Source organism: Triturus cristatus, chromosome 9 (assembly GCF_964204655.1).
Source record: "Triturus cristatus chromosome 9, aTriCri1.1, whole genome shotgun sequence".
NCBI classification, from domain to species: Eukaryota; Metazoa; Chordata; class Amphibia; order Caudata; family Salamandridae; genus Triturus; species Triturus cristatus.
Window position 1 is genome coordinate 485,228,345 of NC_140592.1, and position 13,107 is coordinate 485,241,451.

Genomic DNA, 13,107 nt, shown 5'->3' on the forward strand with positions numbered 1-13,107 from the left:
GGGACTTGAATCTGGTTTTGACATTCCTGATGTGCGCTCCCTTCGAGCCTCTTCACAATTGCCCTCTTCGTCTTCTAACTCTAAAGACTGCTTTTCTGGTAGCCATCACCTCGGCTAGACGGGTGAGTGAGCTCCAGGCTTTATCTTCAAAGCCTCCTTTTCTGTCTGTTCATCCGGACAAGGTTGTCCTTCGGCCTCGTCCCTCTTTTCTTCCTAAAGTGGTGACTCCATTTCACCTTGGGCAGTCTGTCACCTTGCCCACCTTCTTTCCGCCTCCGCATCCTTCCAAAGAGGAAGAGAGGCTCCACCGTCTGGACCCAAAACGTGCGCTCTCCTTCTATCTGGACCGCACAAAACAGTTCCGGGTGGACGACCAGCTTTTTGTTGGGTACGTGGGCGCTAAGAAGGGGAAAGCTGTGCACAAACGAACCATCTCTCGGTGGGTCGTTTTGTGTATAAAAATCTGCTATTCCTTGGCTAAAAAGGACCCTCCTGTTGGGCTGCGCGCCCATTCTACTCGGGCCACGGCGGCTACTACTGCCTTGGGACGGGGAGTCCCTTTGCAGGACATCTGTCAGGCGGCGACGTGGGCTTCTCTACACACGTTTGCCAGGCATTATTGCCTTGACAGCCAAGTCCGGAGGGATGGCTTCTTTGGCCGTTCTGTCCTCCAGGACTTTCTGGTGTGATCTTGGTTCGCAGACCCACCACCGGGGATGGTATTGCTTGGGTATCTATTCTAAGGTGAGGAATCTAACTAACGTGTTTCTTTCAGATGAACAAGTTACTAACCTTCGGTAACGATGTATCTGTAAGAAACATTAGTTAGTTAGATTCCTCACCGACCCTCCCATCCTCCCCGTTCTGCGAACTGACATCTAGGGTTAAGGTTGTCCTTTCAGGCCCCTAGATTTTATTTTTGGCACCAGTGTCGGTCTTTGCATGGCTCTGCGTTCCTGGCGCGGAAGGCTATGTACAAGAACTGACGTCAGCGCGCGAGGGCGGCGTCTAAGTACTCCGACGACGTCATCCCGGCGCACGACGCCGACGACGGACGCGGAGCCGCAGACGACGCCTAGCGACGCGCAAGGGGTATTGCTGACGAAAAATCTTCCGGATCCAGTCTGACGCCTGGGGATATTCTAAGGTGAGGAATCTAACTAACTAATGTTTCTTACAGATACATCGTTACCGAAGGTTAGTAACTTGTTCTTCTAGGCGATTCGCGAAGGCGGTGGCTATATCCCGTGGGTGCGTGACGTATGACCCATCCCCAAGAGTCTACTGGGCTACCCATTGCTCCCCCTGCTCCCTCTTCTCCAGCCACGCCAATAATTTCCCAGCTCTGTCCCCTAGTTCCTACAGTCGATGTGTGGTCTGGAGGAGTTTGGCCTGTATTTTTTCCCTAGCTAGGATCCTATATTCCTCCTGCTTGAGCCTCAGGCAGTGTCTAGTGTCTTCTGAGGGGGCCATATTGCGTTAGTCTTCCAGTCTCTGGAGGTCACTTTCAACCTGAACAATATGGTGATGCCGTTGTTTAGTATACCCTACTCTGAGAGCTAGGGCTTGCCCTTTTATCACTGCTTTGAATGCCTCCCACCTCGTTTGCGCTGAGACTACGGAGTCGACATTTTCTGTAAAGTAATTCTAGGTGTGTTCGACTAGATCTTCTTTAATGTCTGGGATCTTCAGCATCCAAGGACTAATAAGCAGTGTAGTGAGTGGTTGACGCTCAAAAGGTGTAAATTCCACTATCACTGGGGAGTGATCTGAAATGCCCCTTGGGAGTGCCCGAGGGTTTTGAAACTGGCCGAGGGACCCTGATTGTGTAAGGAAATAATCAATTCGGGAAGAGCTTCTGTGGGCGTTAGAGTAGTAGGTATACTGGACACCGTCTGGCTGGAGTGCACGCCAAATGTCAACTAGGCCTAAGGCCCCGGCGAACTCTTCCATGTGTGTATGCGGTCGTGTCAGGTGTCTGGGTGGAAGTCTATCCCTGCTGTCATCCATCGTCATGTTAAAGTCTCCCCCCATAATTAGCGTGCCTATAGGAAGGTCTGTTGGTATCCTCCCCAGATCCGCAAGCGCTTCCTTTCTCATTGCTGGAGGGAGGTACACTGAGACCACATTTAGTATCTTTCCCTCCCACTGCACCTCCGCTACTGCAAATCTGCCCCGCTGTTCTGCCCAAGTTCGCCTCACTCTGAGTGCCACACTCTTTTTGACCAGGATACCTGTTAACCTGGAACCCGACGTGAAGTCCGCATGCACCAACAGTTTATATCCCCATCTCGTGAGGGCTTTGCATTTACTGCCCACCATATGTGTCTCCTGGAGTAATACCAGGTCTGGGGCTTGTCTTTTAAGGTATTGCTGCACTATCCCCCTCTTGATTTTGTCCCCCATGCCATTCACGTTCCATGTCATCACTGACAGATACATGACCATTTAGCCCCTGCCATCCACTGTCCCTGGGTGCGACCCTACATTTATCATTGTCTCCAGATGTGGAATTTCAATAGTTTGGGGCAAAATGTCCCCACGTTCCTCTTTGTCTACCCTGATGTGTCCATGACGTTCAATCCCTGTGGCGACCTTCTGCACTGAATTGCGACTGTCTCGGTTAAACGCGAAATATGCTCTCAATTTACCTTTGGCTCGTGATCTCAAACAACAACAACACAAACATCCCCACCCCCCTCCCCTTAACTGCCCCTCCTCCCCCTCCCTGCCCCCCTGCAAACTACCCATTCACAAACTAGCCAGAGTGCCTCTTGCACCCCCCAATACGCTCGTGGGTGTTGGCTGGCCGCCCTGTCTCCCTCGCCTTGCATCGTGATCGTGTTGTACAATATAACGTTCAATGCCTGTTTTCTACCCCTGCCCTGTCTCAGCCTAGGTGCCGCTCATTGTCACTGTCTCTTTCCACCATTAGTCAGTGATCGGTACCAGTTCTTCCCTCGCCGAGGCTCATTCTATTCTACTGCGTGTCTTCTCTCCCTTCTCGGCCGAGAATGTGTCTACTTCCCGGTCTTGTCCTCGTGCGTGGCTGGGTGGACGGGGTCCTCCGTTACGAACCCTTCACGGGCCCTCGACTCTTCTCCACCCTTCCATCCAATCCCCGGCGTCCTCTGGTGTGGAGAAGAACCAAGTCTTCCCCTCCGATTCAACCCGTAGTTTTGCAGGAAATAACATTCCGTATTTCACTTCTCGCTGCCTTAGCTCTTTTTTGACCCCTATAAAACTACGCCTTTGAACCTGGCCCTTCGCTGTATAATCTGGGAAGAAGGCGACCACACTGTTGTCTATCTTCAGCGGTGGATTTGTTCTGCCTGTTTGCAGGATTGTGCCCCTATCTCTGAAGTTGAAGACCTGCGCAATGAGTGGGCGCGGAGGGGCCCCTGGCTTGGGACGACCCCCCGGCACCCGATGTGCCTTTTCAATGGAGAAGTAGCCAGACAGTCTCTTTGGTTGGAGATGTTTTGTGATCAGCTCTTCAACGTAAAGGTCCGCTGCAGGCCCTTCTGCGCGTTCCGGAACCCCCAAAATGTGAACAAACACTCCCTTCATAGTCATCCAGCTGTTTAGCCATCAAGGCTTGTTGAGTTGCAGTGCACTGACTTGCTGTTGAAGCTGAGATGTGTCCGCCTGCAGCGCGGCCGACATGTCCCCCAGACTTTTAACTTTATCGTCCATTTTGCGAAAATCTGCCCGGAGTAAGGATACTTCCACATTCACTGAGTCCAAGGATGTGCGCACTCCCGAGATGGCCTCCATGATGTCGTGGAGTGTGGGGAAGGGCCACGGGCCACTTTTCCCGTCCATTGATTCTGGCTGCACTGTCTCCCGCTCCTCTCCCGCCTTGCTCCAAGCATATTTAGCAAGCTTATTTTGGGCTTGAGGCTTTGGGTCCCCTTCCACTCGCCATTTTCGCTGGGGATCTCTTCCACTGCCTGTGACCTACCCTGGTAGTCTCCGCCGCCTGCCCGGTGGAAATCGTTCCCTCGGCAGCCTGTCGGGTTTCCCAGGGGGTGGCCCCTTACGAGTTTTTGGAACTTGACAGTGTATAGAGTCTACTGGTGTAACTCTGGTAGCTTTGGCTCTGTGCCCCCCCTTTGCGCAGGTCTGGGCCGTAACTTCCACTGTTTCTATCGCAAGGTATCTATTTGGCCCCCTCCTTTACCGGGGTTCCCAGAGTGTCTCCCTCTTTCTCCTCCACTCCACTGGCCGCTGCGCTCTCACAAGGGCCTCCCACGCCACGTTGCAGTTGTGTGTTTAGCGTCACTGTAAGGGTGGTACTGCTCCTTTCACACTGGGGGCCCCTGCCGATTTCTCTCCTGTGTCTGCTTTATTGTGCCCTTACTATCTGTTTTGAGCCCCGTTGTGCCATCGTGGGCGTGGAGAGAAGGGGGGGGGGGTGCAAATTCCTCGGGGAGGCCTCACTCCAGGTTCCTGCCGGGGCCTCGATGTTGCACTGGCCAGCCGGGTCTCCTCTCGCCGCACTCCCGCCCCGCACTCACCGCCTCTCCCGCTGCGTTCTCCGCTGGGACCAATTCGCTCTCCTCTGTTGCAGTTTTCCCTTTGGAGTGGATGTTGGCGGTCACTCCGTGCTAACACTCTGGGTCTCTCGGGCACTGCCATCCGCGCCGCGGCTCCGCGGCTCAGTCAATCGAGCACAGCGCCGCTGCCATCCTCCTTTCTCCGTCTGCCTCACTTCTGGGTGTTCCGTCGATTTTCAAGCCCCTCGGTTCTCCGTTATGCCGCCAATTAAGCCTCAGGGGTGCAGGCTCACTCCCAACCTAGACTCCGGGTCGATCACTCAGTTTTTGCAGCATGTTTGACGGATTTTGCGGCGAGGGCTGAGGAGCCGCCATTCGCATCGGCTGTTTTATATAACACTATATAATAATTAAGTACATGAATATGGTGTTGTCAATCTGTCTAAAACTCTAGGTGACAGCATTCCTAAATCCTGTGTTAATGTAATGTGTGATTTATTGGCAGCTGATTTTAAATGGTAGGTACTCCTCAGTTAACTTAGCTAAAGTTTGTTTAGTGCCAGAGAGCACTGCCCGGTAAAATGTAGGCATATGGTGCTTTTCAGAGCTGTGCATTGCAAGTTAAGAGCGACACTGAGGGCCTTTTGAAAAATGCTTCTGTTTGTCAAATCTGTGTTCCAATGTGGATGTTTCTCATTTTAGCCAACCTATTTTTTTTTCTTGCAGTTTTTTATTTGTTGCCATCAAAGTTAGGTACCTAGTACTTTCCTTGGTCACAGAATTCAGTGTTATTTACATTCTCTTCAGACGGCGATCACATGCATGGGCACCCTAAAAAAGAACATGGCAGATGAGGATGCAGTGAGCTGCTTAGTGATTGGCACGGAAAGCCAGGAGGTGTACATCCTTGATTCAGAAGCCTTCACCACATTGACACAGGTAAGCTGTTATGTGAGGGTAAAACAAGGTAGAATATTCAGTTTTTGATAATGACATGATCTGCTATATTGGGAATGTTATTGACCAAATCCTTTTCTTATTCTGCATTGGAGTATATGAAATGAGGTCACCCCACTTCCATTTACGCAGCGGCGGTTCCTCCACTATGGTAAAACAAAAAAGAGCCTCCCTCCCCACCCCCCCCCCCCCACCCCCCCACCTGACAGCACACTCTCAAACTTAAAAAATAAATTGGGTTTGAAACCTATTTTGTTGTTGTTGTTTTTTTTTCTTCTAAGTGACTGTGTGCTGAGTCTTGGGCGTGGGGCCAGGGGGGTGGCAGTACTGGAGGGGGAGTGGTGAGCACTGTTATCAGTGCGCATGACGGTTTGGCAGGCCGGCCAAGCCGTCATGTGCACTGAAGCTGTCTCTAACCCGAGCTACGTTCCCGGGTTTGAGACAGCAGGCACAGACTCCCAGTCTGTCTGAGAGTGCAAATTCACAGCACTCTGGCCAATCCCGAAGCTGCTTTCATGCATGAGAGCAGCTTCAGGATTGGCCGCAGGGTAGTCTGGGAGCCTTGGTCTGCAGTTGAGAGAAGCATAAGAGCGCAGTGCTGGAAGGGAGGAGCCTAGCGCGCAACCAAGATGGCCGCGTAGGTGCGAGGCTCCCGAGGACCTCCGTGACCTCCTACACCTATCCTGAAAATATCCTGTCCTAGATGAGGGGACGGTGTTGGTGAGCCCGAGCTGAGGTGGCACCCGTTTTCCGCTTCCAAATCGGACCTCGGACACCGGCGGGAGCACCGATCGAGGTTTGCGGCCTTCTCCTCGCCGAACCCCGGATTTGAGCTGTGGGGTGATCCGGGGACAAAGTGAACAACAGCGGCGGGCAGGGCTTGGCGACTCGCGTACCCCGCACTTTCACTTTCGCTTTCGCACCCTCCTTGCTGTCTCGGCGAGGTTGGGTCGCGGGGCACTGTGGTGGTGTGGCCTCGTTGGGGTACCCCGCCGGCCCGCCGGCTGTGATCCACCCCGCAGACCTGAGGTGGCCCCCCCCCGGAGCCCGTGAACCGGCTTGCCTGCCCTTTACGACGTGACTGGTGCGACCGGGTGACTGGGACCATGTCTACAAAGCAAGATGGTGACCGGGCAAAGGTGAAATCGACCCGACGTGGCGCAGTCCATCAGTCTAACAGCATGGACCGCTATACCCTCCAGAAGGGATCTCCCGAGGTGCCACGTAGGTCCCCTGAGGGCCCGACTGATGCTCCTGATCTGCCCGCGGATCTGACTCTGCGGGATGTCATGGGCGCCATCGCCGAGATGAAGGCCTCGGTGGGCCAGCGTTTTGATACACTGGCGCAGAAGATCGACTCGGTCCTCGTGGATGTTGGCCTGGTGAGGGCCGATCTTTCCAAGACCAATGACCGGGTCGATTCTTTGGCCCACACCGCATCGGGCCTCACGACAGATGTGGCGGCCCTACAAAAGGAGGTGCGCCGGCTTGGCCAGGCGAGTGCGCTGATGGATCGCCGCCTGGAAGACTCCGAGGGTCGGGCCCGGAGGAACAACATCCGCATTATCGGGGTGCCTGAGGGACGTGAGGAGGCGGACCTATTTGTGGAAGACTTGATTCTCACCCATCTCCAGCCCCGGGGGCTGAGTAAATTCTTCGCGGTGGAACGGGCCCACAGGGTTCCCGGGGGGAGGCCTAAGGTCGGAGCCCCTCCGAGGCCTCTCATTGCCCGGATTTTCAATTTTCGGGACAGAGACGCTATCCTGCAATCCTCCAGACTACAGGGACCGGTCAGACTCGACAATATGGACGTTAATTTTTATCCTGATTTCACCCCAGCGGTCCAGAAGCAGAGACTGAGCTTCCTCGGTGTCAAACGTCGTCTACGGGACCTAAACCTCAAGTACGCCATGCTTTTCCCAGCTAAGCTGCGTGTGGAGGTGGATGGCCGCACACACTTTTTTGATCGTCCCGAAGCGGCCGGGGACTGGCTGGATACTCTGTCGGGGGATCGGGATCGGGGGGGCGGGGGGGAGCGGTGGGGGGAGAGGGCTCGCCGGATCAGGACTGAGGGACTAATATTAGGCCTCGCTCTTGACAAAATTGATGCCATTCTTGACTATTCGTCTGTTCGCGTAAGTTCCCCTCCTATGGAGGTTGTGTGGGGTCTCTTGGGGGTTCTCCCTCCTCCTCTGGGGGTCTAGTTAGTTTAACCATTTATGGGGCGACAGGCACACTGCACTTTGGGGGGGCTGTTTGGGCTCATGCAGGGGTGCAGGGAGGGGGGAGTTCTGTTGGGTTGGGTGGGTAGGGGTGGGGTGTTGTTCGTTTTTATCACAAGGCAAACCCATTTTTGTGTTGGTTCTAAGGTGCTCTCGGGGGGACGAATGATGGCTGCTGTGTGTGATGGGGGTAGGGAATTAACTTTGTTGTCTTGGAACGTTAATGGACTGGGGGACAGGATCAAACGAGGTGTGGTCCTGCAGTATTTGAAGCGAATCTCGCCCGATGTAGTCTTTCTGCAGGAGACACACCTTATTGGCAATTCTTTTTGTGCCATGAATCGGCGTGGCTACCGTCTGGTGGCCCACTCGGGCTTCACGTCGGGCTCACGGGGTGTGGGCATCATGGTAAAGAACTCGCTCCCGCTGGAAATTGATGAGGTGCTCCACGATGATAGGGGACGCTACACTGTCTTGGTGGGGAGAATGGAGGGCAAAGTGGTTGTCTTTGTATCAGTATACGTCCCACCGGGGCTACAGTCGACCACTTTTGCGGACCTGGGGCGCCTCCTCCTTGGCCTTCCGGGGGGGCTTCTGGTGGTGGGGGGGGACTTCAATGCGGTGGTTTCTGGGACTGTGGATCGTCACCCCCCTAGGGACCTCCCCCGGGCGCATGCGTGGCTGTCCGGCCTCCTGGATACGCTGGGATTGGTGGACTGCTGGCACTTAAAACATCCCACGCAGCTACAGTACACTTTCCACTCGGGGGCCCATGGTAGCCTCTCACGGCTTGATTATGTCCTTGTCCCGGCGGCCTATGTCGGGAGGGTGGGAGAGGTGCGCCATTTGGCACGGGGTATCTCAGATCACTCCCCGCTCCTGTTACACTTTGATGTCTTTCCGAGGGGTGGGGGCAGGGTAGTCCCAATCAATTCCTGGTACCTGCGCGACCCCACCATTCGCGCTGACTTGATTAAATCCTTGCAGCGATATTTTGATGAGAATGTGGGGTCCGTGCCTTCGGCTATCTCCCTGTGGGAGGCCTTCAAGACAGTTCTTAGAGGGGAGGCCCTATCCCTTATTTCCCATGCCCGAAGGCGCGAGCGGGAGGAGGTGACCCGGGTGGAGGCCGAAATTGCCGAATTGGAGAGGGATCTAGAGGGTGGGGTGACGGATGCTGCACTACATGTCCTCCAACTTAAGCAGGCGGCCTACAGGGCCCTCGTTACGGAGGCGGCCAGGGGCCTCAGTAGGGAGCAACAGGGGCGACTGTATGATGTGGGTGATAAGGCTGGTAAACTGATAGCGTGGTTGGACAAAAAGGAGAGAGCGAATCGTGTGGTCCCGCTGATTGAGAGGACGGATGGTGTGAGTGTAACCGAGCCAGAAGAAATTGTCTCCTGTTTCGCGGACTATTTCCGCGAGGTGTATTCCCCGGTCTCTTCCTGCTCGGAGGAGGATTCCCATGCCCTGCTTAGGGATATCGCGCTGCCTTCCCTCTCGGAGGAGGACAGGGTGTCGCTGGATGCCGCTCCCACCTCCGACGAAATTGCCCTCGCCATACGTTCGGTCGCTTCTGGCAAGGCCATGGGCCCGAATGGCATCCCTATCGAGTTGTACAAGTTGCGACCGGATGTACTGGCGCCCCACCTCCGCGCGATGTTCCTGGCGGCCCACTCGCTGGGCTCCCTCCCGCTGGACCAGCGTCTGGCTACAATCGTGGTGATCCACAAGGAAGGGAGACCTCGGGACCGGGTTACATCCTATCGGCCTATCTCGCTCTTGAATGCGGAGCCCAAAATTCTCGCCAAGGTGCTGGCCAATCGGCTGGTCGGCGTGGTGGGCGATCTGGTCCACCAAGACCAGTCCGGCTTTATTCCCCATCGCAACACGGCCCTTAACCTGCGGCGCTTGCACGGGGTGCTCGCACGTGTCCCATTCGTGCGGGAGCCGGCCATCTTGGCGTCCTTAGACGCCACCATGGCGTTTGACACGCTTGAGTGGCCGTACATTTGGGCGATGCTTGCGAAGTTTGGATTTGGCCCAGGGTTCATCAGTTGGGTCAAATTGTTGTATTCGGGCCCATTGGCGCAGGTGGTGGTGAACGGAAGAGTATCGGCCCCATTCGAGCTGGGCCGGGGCACGCGACAGGGCTGCCCCTTGTCGCCGCTCCTGTTCGCGCTGGCCTTGGAGCCCCTGGCGGAGTGGCTGCGGTGGCATCCTTCTATCCGTGGTCTCCGTTGGACCCCCGAGTATGAGGACCGCGTGTCCCTATACGCTGATGACATCCTTCTGTACCTAGCCTCCCCACGTAAATCACTAATAGTACTGGTTGATGTTTTACATTCATTCGGCCGCAACTCAGGCCTTGTCATCAACTGGGCCAAATCATGTGTGTATGTGCTCTCTGGGGAGGCTCCCGTCCTCCCGCGGGGCTGTCCGATCCAGATCGCCTCTCGGGGGTTTAGGTACCTAGGTGTCTTCATTACTCTGGACCCGGAGGCCCGCTACGAACGGAACTTGCTTCCCCCCCTCCAGCGCCTGAAGGAGGACGTCGCGCGCTGGCGGCGCCTGCCGCTTTCGCCGCTCGGCCGGGCGGCATTGTTCAAGATGATGTCGTTGCCACGCTTCCTGTACGCTCTACAGAACACTATGGACTTAGTCCCGGCGCGCTACTTCCGTGAGGTGGAGAGTCTGCAACGCCGCTTGTTCTGGGACAGAGGCCGCGTATTGCCCTGGCGAAGTTGACGCTCCCATGGTACGACGGGGGGATCGCCCTCCCGGATATTAAACGGTATTACTGGGCCTCCCAGCTAGCTGCAATTAACCATGGCCTATACGGGCCCGCCTTAAACCCGGCCTTTGAAATGGACAAGATGCTACTGCCCGGTGGCGACTACAATCGAGCGCTCTACTCTGGCGCGCCCGACGCTCGCCTGACGGGGCCCACGCGTGTCATGGTGCGAGTATGGCACGCGGCCAATGCAGCTATGGGGTGGAAGGACCGTTTGACCCGGGCGTCACCGCTATATGCGTCTGAGAGGTTGGGCTCCCTGTGGACCTCGAAGGGCTTCGAGAAGTGGGACATAATAGGCATCAGTAAAGTGGGGGATCTCTGGACGAGGGGGGGATTTAAAACATTTGAGACGCTGCAGACGGAATTTCAGTTGCAGGGCAGTGAATACTTTCGGTACTTGCAGGTCCGTCATGCGCTGGGCTCCGTCTTCCCAGACGTTGCCTCCATCCCGGAGTCTTCCCCCCTGGAGGATAGAGTGCTGGATGGCCACGTCCCAGACAGCACGATCTCACTGATCTACAAAAAACTGATCAATGACCGCTCGGGCTTGCTGACTGGCCTCCGAGAGGCTTGGGTTGCCGACGGGCTGGAGTTGGACGACGAGGACTGGACCTCCGCGGTGGCCTCCCCGAAGGAGGTGGCCATACCGGCTCGCCTTCGCTTCGTCCAGCTTAAGATACTCCACCGGGTCTACATGACGGGGCCAAGGCTTCTGCGTATGGGCTATGCTGAGGATGGGTTGTGTAAGCGTGGGTGTGGTGCTTTGGCGACCTTTCTGCATATTTTGTGGGAATGCCCGAAGGTGGAGCGATTCTGGCGTGGTGTGCACGAGGTCCTGCGAGTGGTTACGCGTGTGGCGCTGCTGCCCGAAGCGAGGAGATGCCTGTTGAATGTGTGGGAACCAACTGATTACTCGGCTCCGCAGACGTGGTGGGTGACTCTGGGATATATGATAGCTAAGCGTGATATTGCCCAACTGTGGGGATCCCAGAGGCCCCCGGCGGTGTCGGCCTGGAAAGAACACATGGACTGGTGCATGTTTCGAGAAAAGGTGGTGTATGTGGCGAGGGGTAAGCCTGGGATGTGGGTGAAAGTATGGGGCCCCTGGAACGCCTACCGCGGGGGTATCTGCGCGCCACCGTTGCTGCCTGCTGCCTAACCAGCCCCGTCCCCTTAGCCGACTCCTTCCCCCAGCCCCGGGCACGGGGTTCCCCCAGTCCTCGCTCTGTTCTCCTCCCCCTCTTTAGACTCCTGTGGATAGTTGGGATTCCCCATTCGGGGAGCACGTGCTGCTATTTTCGATTGCGGGTTGCCTTGTGGGTGTGGTTTTTCTTGTTGTTTGTAATTTAAAATGAAACCGTATTGTGGGGTCTGGCTGATGTGGCTTACGACGTTGATGCCTCCTGATTATGCTCCTCTGCAACGCCAAGTGTTTTATGAACGTATGTCATGTGCTCCTGTCATTTCTAGCGGCCGGCCGGAAGGTTGTAGGCCCATACTTGTATATTCTTGAGATTTGTAATAAACGGTTTCAAAAAAAAAAAAAAACAAAAAAAAAAAAAAAGAGCGCAATGCTGGAGGCTGGAAGGTAATTTCTTTTTTTTCTTTTTCTCCGTTGTACAACATCCACCCCGACTTCCCCCTTCTCTGCCCCCCTCTTTCCCTGAGACGAGCTGCTCCTGCATTTACTACTAGTGCCATACAGATCTGCTTATGCAGCATGGTAATGTAAGACTTTCCCATTCCAGTAAGCATTTATTTTCAGTTTGGAATTAAGTTGAGGGTCTCTGCAATTTTTGAAGAAAACATTTCTTAGAAAAAAATTCTGCCTGTTTCCTAACATGCCTTTTGATTTGCACAGTATATTTCCATCCTGTCTGATGTCCGAAGTCAATGGAATAGTTAAGAGTTGCAGCATTTATAATCTTGTCAGTATGTGACCTATAGAAGGAATATTGGAAATATTATGTTTTAATGTAAGTGTTTATTCCTACAGGTCAGCCTTGCTAGTGTCCCTGTGTTTCTGGATGTCACTGGGCAGTATGATGTGGAGTATCGTGTCACTGTAGCTTGCAGGAACGGCTGCATATACATCCTGCGCAGGTGGGTATGAAACCAGTACGGACTCGCGCTCTTTTCATTTCCCTATCTTCACAGCATAGGGCATTAACATTATCATGCATCCCCCACTAGATTGTGTAACCGCTAAATGTTGATGATGGAATGTGCATCAGTAACACTTTTTAAAAAGCACATTGTGCTGCATGATTAAATCCACTCCGAAGACAGCATCTTGTGAAAACGGTCTTTTGGCTGCTTACGGAGCAGTATAACAAACACCACCCGTCAGCAGCACCAACTGTAGGATGTTGGCAGGTTTACAGAAGGTCCTGCTGGAAATCGTACAGTTATTAGCACTCAGTGCAACTCAATAAATATAAATTGAACATTATCCAGAATGCAGGCTGTTTTAAAAATGACACTAACTTTCAACAGGCTGTTAGGGCCAGATTTCTCAAGTCCTGGCGTTGCCCTTGCTTCACACAAGGTGATGCAAGGGTAACGCAAGCCTTAAGTTAGATTTTACAATCCAATCAAAGTCACCTTGCATGGTCCTGCATGGCTTGGTAAC

At 54.4% G+C, this 13,107-nt stretch overlaps 1 protein-coding gene across 1 annotated transcript in view; it reads left to right on the forward strand.

Moving 5' to 3' along the window:
* BBS1 (Bardet-Biedl syndrome 1) overlaps nt 1–13,107 on the forward strand; it is an 843,521-nt gene that overhangs the window by 139,425 nt on the left and 690,989 nt on the right. Inside the window, exons 8-9 of the mRNA XM_085625445.1 lie at nt 5,307–5,438; nt 12,472–12,578. Coding sequence (XP_085481571.1) covers nt 5,307–5,438; nt 12,472–12,578 — 239 coding nt within the window. The remainder of the gene's footprint in view (nt 1–5,306; nt 5,439–12,471; nt 12,579–13,107) is intronic.